At 37.7% G+C, this 14,634-nt stretch overlaps 1 protein-coding gene across 1 annotated transcript in view; it reads right to left on the reverse strand.

Moving 5' to 3' along the window:
- Positions 1 to 14,634, reverse strand: part of LOC134841748 (uncharacterized) — a 257,893-nt gene that overhangs the window by 217,741 nt on the left and 25,518 nt on the right. Inside the window, exons 2-3 of the mRNA XM_063857786.1 lie at positions 891 to 963; positions 466 to 606 (exon numbers count right to left, since the gene is read on the reverse strand). Coding sequence (XP_063713856.1) covers positions 466 to 606; positions 891 to 963 — 214 coding nt within the window. The remainder of the gene's footprint in view (positions 1 to 465; positions 607 to 890; positions 964 to 14,634) is intronic.

The raw sequence follows: 14,634 nt of genomic DNA on the forward strand, positions 1-14,634 counted from the left end.
GGAAGTCTAAGAGTAAGAACAGTATTGGTATCAGAATCAAAGATTTTCACGAACCTATCCGGCCAAAAATAGATAGCGTGAGGAACAGACCGTACTCTATCCGAAATTACTATCACAACGGACCTAAACTCATTACTGCTCTGCTAAACTATGTATGCTTCGGTTTGCTGAGCACACCTCAAAAATTTTCTTCTTACATTTGTTGCTTAAACTCACATATCCCAAATTACTATATTGCTATAGCAAATCTTAAGTGGCTTTTGAGCTGTTTTTATAGATAAATCGCTCAAAAATTGTTCAAATCTTGCGCGGTTTTTGGACTTTTTTGAATAAACGCTCAAAAACCGCTCAAACTGCTCTTTATGATAAGCAAGGTTTTCAGTGCAATCGTCTAAAAAAACCGCTTAAATCTTTCTTCAAATTAGGTGAAAAAGTTCGACAAGTGTAGTTAGAAAGAAAACTTACGCAGGTCACACATTTGTGTTGTTTGGTTTAGTGCGTATCCGAAGTTGTTTGTGGAGCAGTAGCAGTTCGCGTTACCCTGGACAACTACACAGACACCTGCATCGGAGTGGGAAGCCCAGCAGTCCGCATTCACGTAACAGGCTAAATCATATAGGGCTGTCCGGTTTGAGATTTCAAGGTTAATCAAAACTACAGGGAGATCCATATTCAAGTGGCTCCCGCGTTAAGGTTTTCCTGGACCTGAAGCCTGAAGCGCTATTTTTTCCAAGGCCCAAGTGATTTGAACGCCGTGACTTACAAAAAGACTAGCGCGGCGCGACTGCAGAATGGTGGGAGGGGGCTTAATGTAGCAATCAGTGTTCGTGGAGGTTTTTGGGAGGTCTGTTAAGTGATCGGATAAAGGATCATGGTTAGTTCGAACTCACCGACATTTGTAGCTTGCGGAACAGATATGTCGGGGCACTCTTCCGTGAACTGTCCATTAATTGCCAAGAACACCTGGACAAACAAGCTTTAAGCAATATTAACATCATACTAGTAAGCTTAAGGCATGATAGAATCGGTTTTTTTCCGGCCGAGGTGTTCCACTTTTGTTTTAATTTGGTTTGTTTTGACTGCCTCGAGTAAAGTCCTTCGAATATATGACCAAAGAAAAACCTTCAGTGTGTATGACCCAATTCATATACGTTTCGACAGTCTCGGCTTTCTCGACTTTCTCGACTGAAAACAACTCAAAATATCTATGGTCTTCTATGCTCCGACGTTTTGAAGCACCATCTCGACTTTTTGGACCAAACAGTTTATCAGTTTTTCACTAATTATCAATGGCGTTTGCTGGAACGTTTCGAGAAAAGTGATTGTTTTAAGTTTCAGCAAATTTATCAAATTAAGTTATAGGTTAAAGTGATTTTTCAGCTTCACTAAAACACTAAAGACCTAATTTCTAAAAATTCTCAGACTGGCGAAACAAAAACTTCTCAGCGTAGAAAAAAGGCCACATTACTTTTTTGAGGTTTTTATGAAAAATTTTTGACCCCGGGTTTGTTTTCAACTGCGCTCGACTTATGTTTTGACTTTTCGATTTTCTCAAATTTGAATTAATATGAATACCCGGGTCGAGATCCCGCTCAAAAACCGCTCAAGATTTGAGCGGTTTGAGCGGTTTTCCAGCAAGATTTGAGCGGTTTGAGCGGTTTGGGCGGTTTTTTTGGAAAAACCGCTCAAACCTTGCTTAAAAAACCGCTCAAAAACCGCTCATTTCTTGCGGTGATTTTTGAACGGTTTTTCAAGCAAGATTTGAGCGGTTTTTGAGCGGTCTTCTCGGGTCGAGGTCCACTAACGTACCCCCCCCCCCCCCCCCCCAACGTACCACCCCTCAACGTACCCCCCAACCCACGACGTAACCCCCTCACGTTTACCCGCACCGAAGTTTCATGGGTAATAATCGATTATAATGGATTTTCGTTGAGTATAATGTTGTCTATATAATCGATTTAGACCACAAAATTGATTTTTAATCGATTATAATCGATTATTTTGGAAAAATTTAAATCCATTATAATCCATTATAATCGATTATAATCCATTTTTGTTTTCAATAAAATGGATTATTTTTTGTACATAAAATCGATGAAAATTGATTAAATTTTGTAAATAATTACTCTAATTTTTGCAACTTTATGCAAAACTTGAACGAACACGTTCATCTAGGGGCGGCCAAAATGTAGTAATTTTCCAAAAAGTGCCCAAAAACAGCATTTTTGACCAGCTCCTCACGTACCCCCACCCCCAACGTACCCCCCCCCCCCCCAAAGTATCCACCCTTCCTCCCCAACGTACCCCCGCCATACGTACCCCCCACACAACCCACGACGTACCCCTCTCACGTACCCCCATCCCCCCACGTACCCCCCATAACGTACCCCCATCCCCCCACGTACCCCCCATCACGTACCCCCATCCCCCATCCCCCATCCCCCTCACGTACCGCCATCCCCCATCCCCCCAACCACGACGTACCCCCCTCTCTCTCTCTAGTTAGGGGACATCTAAATCTAAATGTAGTACGGGTAAGCGTGAGGGAGTTGGTGTGGGATCTATAGGTAAATTTTTGTAATTTTTCAATGAAAATAGGAAAAAATGAAATTAAGCGAGAGAACAAAATAATTTACTTAAGTTTAGCAAAATTCTGAAAAAATGAAAACAACAAAAAGGTTTGAATAAACAGATTATAATCCATTATAATCGATTAAAATGGATTATTTTTCTCTTGATAATTTTTTTGAAAATAATCGATTATAATCGATTATAATCGATTATATTGGGATTTTATTGCTTAAAAAAATATAATCATTATAATCCATTTTCAATCGATTATAATCGATAATTTTTGTTATTTTGTAGAGACTGACGATGAAAATCCAATATAATCGATTATTATCCATGAAACTTCAGTGCGGGTAACCATCCCCCCACGAAACACCCAACCACGACGTGCCCCCTCTCTCTCTAGTTAGGGGACATCTAACTCTAGTAAGGGACATCAACTCTAGTAAGAGGTGAGGGGGGACATCAACTCTAGTAAGAGTTTGGGTGGGGGGGGGGGGGGTTGGTGTGCGATCTTATAATCGATTATTTTTGTTATTTTGTAGAGACTGACAATAAAAATCCTGACAGTATATTTGTTGTGCATGTCTAAAACATTGAAAATATTCAGTAGAACAAATACAGCGAATATTAAGCTTCCAGCAAGTCCGCATAGACTAATGGCTAAGGCGTCTGACTTCGAATCAGAAGATTGCGGGTTCGAATCCCTCTGTGGTCGACTTTTTATTATTAAATCTTGCGCCGTTTTTGAGCGGTTTTTTTAGATAAACCGCTCAAAACCGTTCAAATCTTGCGCGGTTTTTGAGCGGTTTTTTTAGATAAACCGTTCAAAAACCGCTCAAACCGCTCATTTTGAAGCAAGATTTTGAGCGTAATTGTCTAAAAAAACCGTTCAAAACGCTCAAATCTTGCTTCAAATTAGGTGAAAAATCTCGACTCGGGTAGTTTGAAAATAATACATCAACATATGTGTTTTTCAGTAAACTTAAGTGATGATGCCGCAACTCAAAAGTAGTAATAAGAAACAAGTATTCGAAACTCTGTCAACAAAACTTAGTTTTAATATCAAATCTTTCAATATTGCCCGATTTTTTTTCTTGCCGAAAAGAAAACTTGGTAAGTATGCTTGCCAATATGAATTATAAAAAAAACCCTAAGAACAAACGGACTAGAAGCTTTTGATTGGTGGAACATTTTGTAGAGAATGACCCACTTGAGTCTTTTCAGAAAGGAATGCTCATTTGCAACAAACAGACGACAAGTGAGCCCTCGAAACTTTGGAGTATTCCCTCCAACGCGTGTCCAATGGACACTACGATCTTGTGAAACTTTAAACACGCGACCAAAACTTTCCCAAAAACCGATGGCTTACCAAAAACCAAATCAAAACTCGACCGAACCATCCAAATCAAGATTATCATGCAAATTTTTGTAAAAATTTCAGCCCTTCAAAAAATACTGTGATAAGGTAATCACCACAAACCGATCACCAATCCTAAGACTTGCAACAACTTCATTGGAACGAATTTAACTTGTGTTAGTGGCTACGCTACCCAAATTGTGCCAAAGAATATCTTAATGGACTAACTCTGCAAAACCGCCTGCAAAAGCTATCAAGTTTTTTTTATGAAATATCTTCAACAATCTTCAGCGGTTGATGTTTCGACTTGACAAGCTGGACATCCGATTTGAAGCAGTTTCCAAGGACCGTCGATAGAAAACCACATAGAGAGAACAGCGATATTTGCACTTTCAGTAAAAGACATCTGTAGAAAGTTCTAGGAGTCAAAAGGAAGCCTGAGTTAGACGTCTTTGTGGAAACTAAAATTTTCAGGATATTGAAAAAAATGATCCCTATCCGATTGGAAAAAATATATCACTGACAATTTGATTTCGAAAATCAATTCACTTGCCTGAAACAGTCGACTCCAAATGAGACAAACTCCCCAACATGAAGTGATTGATGGAAAACTTCCAGCAACCAATTTAACGACATTTTTACGCCATGAAAGCGTTTCAGAACAGCGAAGAAAGTTCTCGACATGCAACTTCAATTCTTCAACCACGCCTCCCAGCCTGTCCTCGAATTAGTTGTCTACTTTAGGATCACGTATGCCAAAAACCTAAGTGAAATAAAGTTTGTCATCGGAAAAGCATGATTCGCCCACTGAAAAGGATGAGATTATCGGTCTTAGAACATCAAGCCGCGATAAAGGGAGCCAAATTTGCACAACTTCTCAAGTACAGCAGGACATTGCTTTATAAGTGACATCTCATGTCAACCTCTTTATAGAAAAATCATAGCAAAAAGATGACGCCAGCTCACAATTCAGGAAATTATAACCCAGCTCACAATTTAAACGCCGTGACTTACTGCCGTGGCTTGAAAAGACTGGCGCGGCGGGACTGCAGAAGAGTGGGAAGGGGCTTAATAGACTGATCAAGGTTCGTTGAGGATTTTGGCAGGTCTGGTAAGTGATCGGATAAAGGATCATGGTTAGTTCAAACTCACCGACATTTGTAGCTTGCGCAACAGATATGTCGGGGCACTCTTCCGTGAACTGGCCATTAATTGCCAAGGACATCTGGACAAACAAACTTTAAGCAATATTAACATCAAACAAGTAAGCTTAAGGCATAATAGAGTCGGTTACTTTCCGATCGAGGTGTTTCGTTTTTGTTTTGATTGTCTTCACCAAAATCTGTTTGTTCTGACCACCTCAAGCAAGAGTCTCTATGTTTGACCCAAGGAAAACCCTCCATTTGTATGTCTAAAGTAAAACCTACGGTAGTATGACACAATTCAGATACGTTTTGACGGTCTCGGCTTTCTCGACTGAAAACAACTCAAATCATTTGATCGGCTGATTCATATTCCGACTTTTTGAAGCACCATCTCGACTTTTTGGACCGAGCAATTTATCAATTTCTCACAGATTATCTATGGCGTTTGTTGGAAGGTTTCGCAAAAAATGTTTGATTTAAGATTCAGAAAGTTCATCAATTTAGTTTATAGGTCAACAAAGGTGATTTCTGAGCTCCACTAAAGCACTATAAAGACCTAATTTCTAAAAACTCAGCCTAGGGAAACAAAAACTTCTCATAGGGGAAAAAGATTCAAAATAATTTTATGAGGTTTTCGTGAAAATTAAGTCAGAAAAGTATTAACCTCGGTTTATTTGCGACTGTCCTCGACTTATGTTTTGACTTTTCCATTTTCTCAACTATAATCTGATCTGAATTGTTTGAGATTAATATATCAATATCTGTGTTTTTAGTAGGCATACCTGATGATGCAGGAACTCAAAACAAATAATAAGAAGCAAGTATTCAAAACCTTGTCAACGAAACTTATTTTTAATATCAAAAGTTTAAAAATTGCCTGATTTTTTCTTGCCAAAAACACTTGTTAATTATGTTTGCCAATATGAATTATAAAATAAAAAACCTGAGGAAGAAAAGTATTAGAAGCTTTTGATTGGTGGAACATTTTGTAGAGAATGACCCACTTGAGTCCTTTCAGAAAAGAATGCTCATTTGCAACAAACAGACGACAAGTAACCCCCAAAACTTTAGAAAATTCTGTCCAACGCGTGTCCAATGGACACAACGATCTTGTGAAACTTTGAACACGCGACCAAAAATTGCCCAAAAACCAATGGCTTACCAAAAAACAAATCAATACTCTCTGAAGCGACTGCGACAGAACCATCGAAGACAGGTTCGAGGAGACCATAGACACTTATCTTCAGGAACGTCAACGAAATACTCGACCCTTGGACGACGCGACAAAAATGGTTTTTGCCTCACCACCTTGTAATTAATATCAACAAGTGTGGAAAAGAGCGCCGAGTACTTGAAACCTCAGGCATCACCAGAAGATTCTCTGTCATCGAAACAGTTCTAACAGGACCGGGCCGCCTCGCTGACCACACTAGAATTGTTATGAGGTTTCGTGACGACCAGATCAGCAGTCATCGAGGCGATTTTCATGCAAACTTTTGTTTAAACTTTAGATCTGCCCTTCCAATAAATACTAAAATAAGAAAACCACCACAAACCAATCACCCATCCTAAGACTTGCCACAACTTCATTGGAACGAATTCAACTTGTGTTAGTTGCTACGCTACCCGATAATCTGCCATAATAATATCTTGATGGACGACCACTGCAAAACCGCCTGCAATTTTCTTTTTTTTTTATTAATTATCTTCGAACTTTCTTTAGCGATTGATGCTTAGATTTGACAAACTGGACATCCAACTTGAAGCAGTTTCCAGGGACCGTTAACAGAAAACCACCTTGAGAAAACAGCGGCTTTTGTACTTCCAACAAAAGATATTCTAGGAGTCAATTGGAAGCCTGACTTAGATGCTTTTGTGGAATTCAAAAAACTTCAGATCATCAAAAAAACTGATTTTACCCAGCACAAACTATTGAAGTTTGCTTCCTCACTCTTCTATCCTAATAGAAATTTAAAATTGACAATTTCATTTAGGAAATCACTTCAACTTGTCTGGACAGTGGGCTTAAAATGGGACAAACTCCTCAGCATCAGAAACGACTCATTTTATCCAGCAACCAGCTCAATGATATTTGCCTGCCACGAAACCACTTAAAAACAGCAAAGAAAATTATTGACATGCAATTTCAAATCTCCAACGAGGACTTCCAGCAGCGTGCCTTCACAATAGTTGTCTACTTTAAAATCACCTATGCCAAAGACCCAATTGAAGTAAAATTTATCATCAAAAAAGATCGAGCCGTCCCCTCAAAAGGATGACAATATCGACTTGGAACAACAAGCCGCGACAAACCGAGCAAAATTTGCACGACTTCTCAAGTACAGGGCGACATTGCGATCGACAACATAAACCTCTGGAGTGACAGTGTTTCACTTGATGAACTCACTGACACAGCGCCATCCAATCTTCATTGCCAACCACCTAAATTTCATCTTAGAATCGATTTCCGTAAAAGATCGAGGACACGCACCCAGCAAAAACAACTCACCCGCAAAGCATGTGACCTGACAACAGGTTGACGATGGATCAGAGGACCAGCCTTTATAATGCAACCTCCGTCAAATTGGCCCGCAAAGCAAAATTTACAGCCTTCGAACGATCTTCTAACGAAATACAGTCAAAATCAGCCGGCAACAAACCTCAAAGACAGATAACTTCAACAGTGGTTGACTACAGCCAGTTCTGCATATGTGCACGAGTTTTATAATTGACAGCTTATCCACCTCTTTATCAGAAAATCATAGCAAGAAGATGACGCCAGATTACAATTCAGAAACTAGCCAACGCGCTAGTGTATATTGTGAAGAGATGTCCCTCAATATTTTTCGAAGGCAATTGTTAACATTAAAAAAAAATTACGATACCCGCAGGCAGCTGCCACAAAGACTCTGCCCATTCCTCGACAAATTATAAATTTTTTATCAAGAAACAACTCAGCAATGCAAAAAATTCTCTCTCCAGCCGCCAACGACAATTATTAATCTTTCGTTTAACAACTCATTTTCTTTTCCTTCCGCATAATCGCGACAGCAAGGGACGTTATAGATTGGAACACAGCCGCAGCATCGCACAAGAGGACTTCTGGATTCTCCTGTCAAGAAAAACCATTATCCAACAGCTCGTACCTTGCAGCCCAGAACGATTTACGCAGCTAACGGCGGACTTGAATTTTACCAGGTTGCGAGAACCCGAGAGCAATTACCACTTTTCGCCACAAAACTGACTTTAAAGGACCCGTTTCACAAGAAAGTTACGGCATTTCTTGTGATGGATATGTTTTACTCTCAACATGCTTAGTTACTCAAGCATTACGTGTTGAAATCTGCAACTTCGTCAAGGTCGAATGTAATGTAAATTTGGCGCAAACAGCTACCTCGAGTAACATCTCCAACAACTTCAATATCGAAACAGCTCAAAGATCAGAACTGAATTGAAAACGGATGACGGCAACACACTTTGAAAGATCTTGGACAACGATGACTAAGCTTTTCCAGGATTCGTTCTACGAGATAATTAGTTTCTGCAAACTCATTGACCTATTTTTGGTTACCTTCGTCTGCGAAGTATAAGCAGTTATGAATTCTGGCCCCTTGGCATTCCTGCCAGCTGACCGCACTGATTCGAAAACTTTCATGCCCAATCTGATCCTGCTTGAATGATCACTTGAGAAACGTCACTTGGTTTGCTTTCAGTTGCGACTTATAACAAAATTGGCTTCTTTTATCATTTTCTGTTATAGTTTTGATAAATGTTTCTGTAAAACATTTAGAACTAACCAATCATGAGCAATGATTAGAACTTAACATAACTTTTAAGGCTGAAGCTGTTTGTAGGTTCAACCAGAAGAGAGTAAACTTAACTTAGCAAACAGTTGCTCTTCTTCAGAACATTTCTTGGTTCTAAACATCGCAATAGAACCAGTATACACTAGATCTTTTGAGACTAGCAGATATAAGATTAAGGTTAGGGTTGGTTTTAGACTATGAAGTTGTAAGCCAAAATGAAACCAAAACTAAGTTAAGATCACAAACACGCGGCTTACCTTATCCGAAAATACTCTTTGAGAAAGCATATTTAAATTCATCTGGTGCGACCAAAAAGAGAGTAGTAGATGTTGAGTGGGGGGAGGTGGCAGACCCTCAAGTTTTAAGATAGGGATTAGAGCATCCGTTCTGCCAGCTATGTATTAACATTGGAAATAGAGTCTACAAGGTATTAAGATAGGGAACACGAATGTTAAGGTTTCAGTGTGATGGTAAGAGAAAGAAAAACGTATGTTTTTTGGTTTTTGAGTGGGAAATTCTATTTTTTTTGCAAAACATTCAGCGCAAGTTACCTAATTGTTAAATATCAAATATTAATTACGAGTAAGTTGTGTAATGAAGGATTTTTAATTACTTTTTAGTATATGGTAAGTCGATGGTAAGAGTTTTTTGAGTAAAAATTTTCAAGAAACTTCAAAACACGATAAGATTAGCTATTATTTAACCTAATTTTTAGATAATCTTACTTTCTATCCAATTGAAACGATAATCTTACTTTCTATCTAATTGAAACAACGCTGAAATCTACAGACATTTCGAAAAAAAAATTTTGAGAAAAAAAAATTCAATTACAAAAAAGTATATAAATCACTGCATTGTATAACAAGTTTACCGCAACATTTTACATTCTGATATCATAAAACCAATATAACACGACATCATGAATAATTTTACTACACCAGAGCAGTTCTTATAAGTTCAATAGTTTTGTATGAATTCCATCATCTTGTACTTGTCTTTTTGGATAAATATAGCTTAGTCCTTTCTTTGTCTGTTCATATGTGGCCACCATTTGATTTATAGTTCTGAATCCTCTATTAGTAGATAAAAGATTAATTGCTCCATCAAGCACTCTTCTGTATTTTAACATGGGACCGTCTCCAGAATCTTCTAGAACCCGTTTATTTAATCCTTTGCTGCTACATTTGAACTTATCGGACTTGTTGTCATAGCAGCAATATGTCTTGCTACACAAACATAGCATTTCTGTACATCTAAATTCTTCTTCAAAAAGTCCCGGCTCCCGTTTATCATGCTTTTTATGCGTACTGCAACACGTTCGAGGGAAGAATTTAGATTTTGCATCCGCCTTGAAAGAGTCTCTGCAGTCATTTTCCCTGATTTTTCCCAAACAGCTCTCTTATCTGGTTTGATACAGTCGTATAAATTTTCTTCAGCAAGAAGTAAGTAAAGCGAGTCTGTTTCCATCTCTAACTCTTCAAATTTGTTTAAATCACAGAATTTGTCGAAGAAGTTATAGTAGAGCTCCAAGATTCTCAGTTTTGCATACTAAAGTATGAAAAAACCAACAATGATGGGTTCTCGGTGCTCAATGGTTGATTTCAATAACTCCACCGTATATAAGTCCTTCTCAACTGTGTTAAGTCTCTTAAACAGTGGTTCATTGATTGCCTTATGAGTTTTTTCATCGTTCAGATACTTTGTGATTGTATGTCTCGATCTATCCATGATCTGATATCCATACGAGGAATTACCCAAAAGTTCCATCGTTTCTGCTACATTCCCTGACAGAGGGTTTTCATCTCCTTCTCTTGTCGCATCAACCACTGATTGAAAGAAATTATTGAAACACTTCCGAGGAGACTATTGAACAAATTGGTAAATTTTGGTGCACTGCAAGTCAAGTTCCAAATAAAAGTTGAACAGAGGAGTTATAACTGTTCCATTTTCTAACTTGAAACTATATATCAGCAGTCTCTGAGGCTGTTTTAACACTTTGTTCTCGATTGCATAGTTTTTCATTTAGTCTCCAATATCGTTTCTTCCAACCTCAGTCTTTTTGAAAATTGGAGGAAAATTGGCAATTTTTGATTTTAGCTCATCTGGAACATTTAAGTCGCGCTGAACGTAGCCAAAAAGAGATCCTTCTTTTATTTTTGCTTGAAGGGAGTCTGTAGAAAGAGGTCTTTTATAGGGAAAGTGGGTTCTGACGTGATTTTTGATCTTGTCATTTGTTTTGAAACTTTCCCATCAGTCACACTCCCACATTTCTTCCACTTTGTATCCTTTCTCTTTAATATATTTTCGTCGAATATCATCCATCTCTCTCTTCTTGTTTCCTTGCTCAATATACTGTTCTGTTAAGGAGGGACGAGCTTCTTGACAGGAACAGAAGTGGTAGTAACATCCCATTGCTTCGAATACTGTTTTACAGTGATCGCAGTAACCATCAACATTAAAACAGTTGATTTTTTTCTGTTTTCCAGATGTAAAAAAGCACTCAATTTTACATTCTGGTCATGATTCTTGATAGAAAAACATGACCATATTTTCAAAGTTGCGAGTTCGATTATGTCTAGCCTTGCATTTTTGCATTCCAGTGTCAAATTCCCATCTCGTGTACAGTCCTGTTGGCATATCTTGATAAAATTGAGAAAGGGTAAAGCTGGCTTGCATCAATTCCAACGATTGATTTGTAATCATTTGATGAAATTCTGATGTATGTTTCATCAACTACAGCTTTTCGAGTGAAAACAATGGAAGGTCCACCAGTCATGTCCTCTCTAATTTTTCCATACAAGCAAAATGGATAAAACTTGTAATTTGTAGATTTGTGTAGACATATGTTTTCTAGATTTGGAAGTGTGCATCCAAGTTTCAACTTATCTATCTCCTTGTTATGATAAAACTGAATCATTTTTTGCATTGCCTCCAGGTTTGGAACTACATCCTTGTTGTTGTACCACTTCAAAAAGTCTTTGAACACTGTCATTCCATTTTTCTTCCAAGTCTCTTGTAAGTAATTGTAATTATACATCCAGATGGAGGAACAGTCTTGATTCGAAGATTTTCCAGTGCCTGTTGTTCCTCAAGCCCACTTTTTTTAAGCTTCTCATAACAATGAAGTCTTTGTCTAGAGGATTGTTGTTTCTAAGTTTACTGAAAAAGGCTTCATACGGTAGCAATTCAGGAAAGTCAAGTTTGTCTGGGTTATCAAACCACTCATAGGTAAAAATCCTTTTGTTTCGCTAGCTTTATAGGCTTTGAGAAAAGATTCCAGAGTAGTTGCCCCTCCCAGAAACTTCATTATGTCGAGAAATTGTACATCTCCAAACTTGAAAGCTATAAAGTCATTTGCTTTTTCGTTGTCGGATGTTTCTTGTTCTTTATTGCGAATCAAAAAGGGGATTAGATAGGACTTGATCACATTTAAATCATATCTACCGCTGTTAAATCCAAAAACAGGTAAAGTATTTACATATCTCTCAATGTTGTTTCAAAACAATGAGTTGATTTTTCTGAATTCGCAATAATTGTGTTGACATATCTGCTTCCTCCGAATCTTCAATGCATTCGTCTTCGTACTCGAATTTGTTACTTGAATAATTTTAATCACGTTGGTTTAGCTGATCAAAGATCTTTTTCATTCTTTCATTGACAGCTACTTCAATATCTTGAAATTTTGTTTTCATCTCCAGCTTCCTTTTTTCAGCCAACAGCTCGAGCTTGCTTACAAAATCAATAATCAAGTTCTGTGGATCCTTGTTGTACAAAAAGATGGGTTCATCAATCAGATTTGATGATATAGAAACTGAAATTAAGACTTGTTTTACAATCCAGGTAGTAGTTTGCGTCTCTTTTAGTTCCTCTGTCGGAACACATTCGGCTCAAAATCAAAAATTGCTAGATTAATAAATAGTTAATTATCTTCAGAAACTGGAAGATTTAATCCTTCTAGCTTTTCCAACAAGGTTTTGCGAAGCGCATAGAGGTTCTTTGGGTAAATATGTTTCACTCGGTCCTTGCATCTCAGAAGATGTTTGTTGAGAAACTCAGATCTTTTGAAGAAAGTATCACAACTAGGACACCGGAAGCACTTGAAGAAAGAATCAAAATCATTTGTATGAATGATATGATTGTTAAATCTCAGTATTTTGACTGTTTTGTCAAATCTTCCAATACTTCGTCGAGCTAGTTCTCCTACATATTCTCCTTCTTGGATATCGAAATCGTATATAAAGACGTTCCTTTGAACAATTTCCTCGACAACAGGTATGTCTTCTACAGAAACTCCACGAAAATTTTTAGGATCATAACCAGACTTTGATACAAATTCTGTAAAGTATCTAGAAATTTGAGAGACGAGATCATTATGTCCGTTCATGTACATGGCCCATGCACGGAAAAGACACAAATGATCTTTGTAGGGTTCCTTATCTTTGTTAGATAAAAGACATTTCACTTGTGTATGTCGTAGTAAAGGTTCGGGTAAGACAGAGTCCGGACATTCCATGGGGATGTTTTTCAGCAAAGCAGCAAAATTTGTAAAATTAGTAATCAACATGAATCGCCACTTTGTGTTCTGGCGTTCTCGGGTACATTGCTTCACAATATCAAATTTTTCTACTTTTCCTTGGATTGTTATCAAATCCGCTTTCGTACAAAGTAAGTGGAATTTTTCAAAGAGAGTATTGTTTTCATGAGCGTAGAAATATCGATATTTACCAGTCTCAAAGTTTCGAAGGACAAATTCCAGAGCAATGTTGATTTTAGCTGCAGAATCAAGCTTATTGAAGACTTCCTCTAGATTCTCGTGATTATTTTAGTATCTAACTTGGACATTTGAAAGTTTAATACCTTATTTCTCCCATTTTCCATCTCCGTATCCACCAAAAATTTTGACAAGCACTAAATTCCTCCATCAGCTTTTCACCATATTCCATGTCTTCCTCCACAATCTTATTCAAGTCCGCTACAGTATCACTGGGTTTCCGTTGTTTTGTTCCATGTTCTTTTCTCCGATGTGGTTGGAGAGAGTGGTAATTTGATAATTCTTGTTCGCAAGAAGAACAAACTGTTGACTTCTTCGAACTTGAGGGTGTCATGCTTCTTGGCCATATGATATTTCATTTCTTGTTGATTGTAAGTGGAATACTTACAGTCAGGACAAGAAACAACTCCTTTAGCACATCTTTTTCGATATCGAGCTGCGTTTTGACGAATATACATGTTTCCACAGTCTCTACGCTTTACTTTCTCATTTCGGTTAAGGGTAGGCATTATCTAAAAAAATTGATACTTTAGAAATGTTCCAAATTTAAAAGCTTAAAGTGCCAATTGAATGAAAATACATACTTTTTCTTTTCGCGAAGTAACGAACTGTGAAATCTGAAGTAAAATTCAATTAACTGTTTCTGATTGGCAAACAAACTGAATGATTGGTGCCAATAAAATAAGGGAACTTATACTAACAATGACGTCATCGCCTACGCAATTATCCTTTTACAGTAATGATGTCATTCTTTGAATACAAATGACGTCACCGCCTACGCAATTTTCTTTTTATGGGAATGACGTCATTCTATATTTAGAAGTGATGTCACCACCCTCGCAACAATCCTTTTATGGAAATGACGTCATCACCTACGTCATTCCTTCGAAATTTCTAGAATTTTCCAGAAAAATTTTCAACCAATCAGAACTAAGTAGTTTCTAGACATAACTTTGGATCCAAAATATTCATTTCTGAAAA

Source organism: Symsagittifera roscoffensis, chromosome 3 (genome assembly GCF_963678635.1).
Source record: "Symsagittifera roscoffensis chromosome 3, txSymRosc1.1, whole genome shotgun sequence".
Classification (NCBI taxonomy): domain Eukaryota; kingdom Metazoa; phylum Xenacoelomorpha; order Acoela; family Convolutidae; genus Symsagittifera; species Symsagittifera roscoffensis.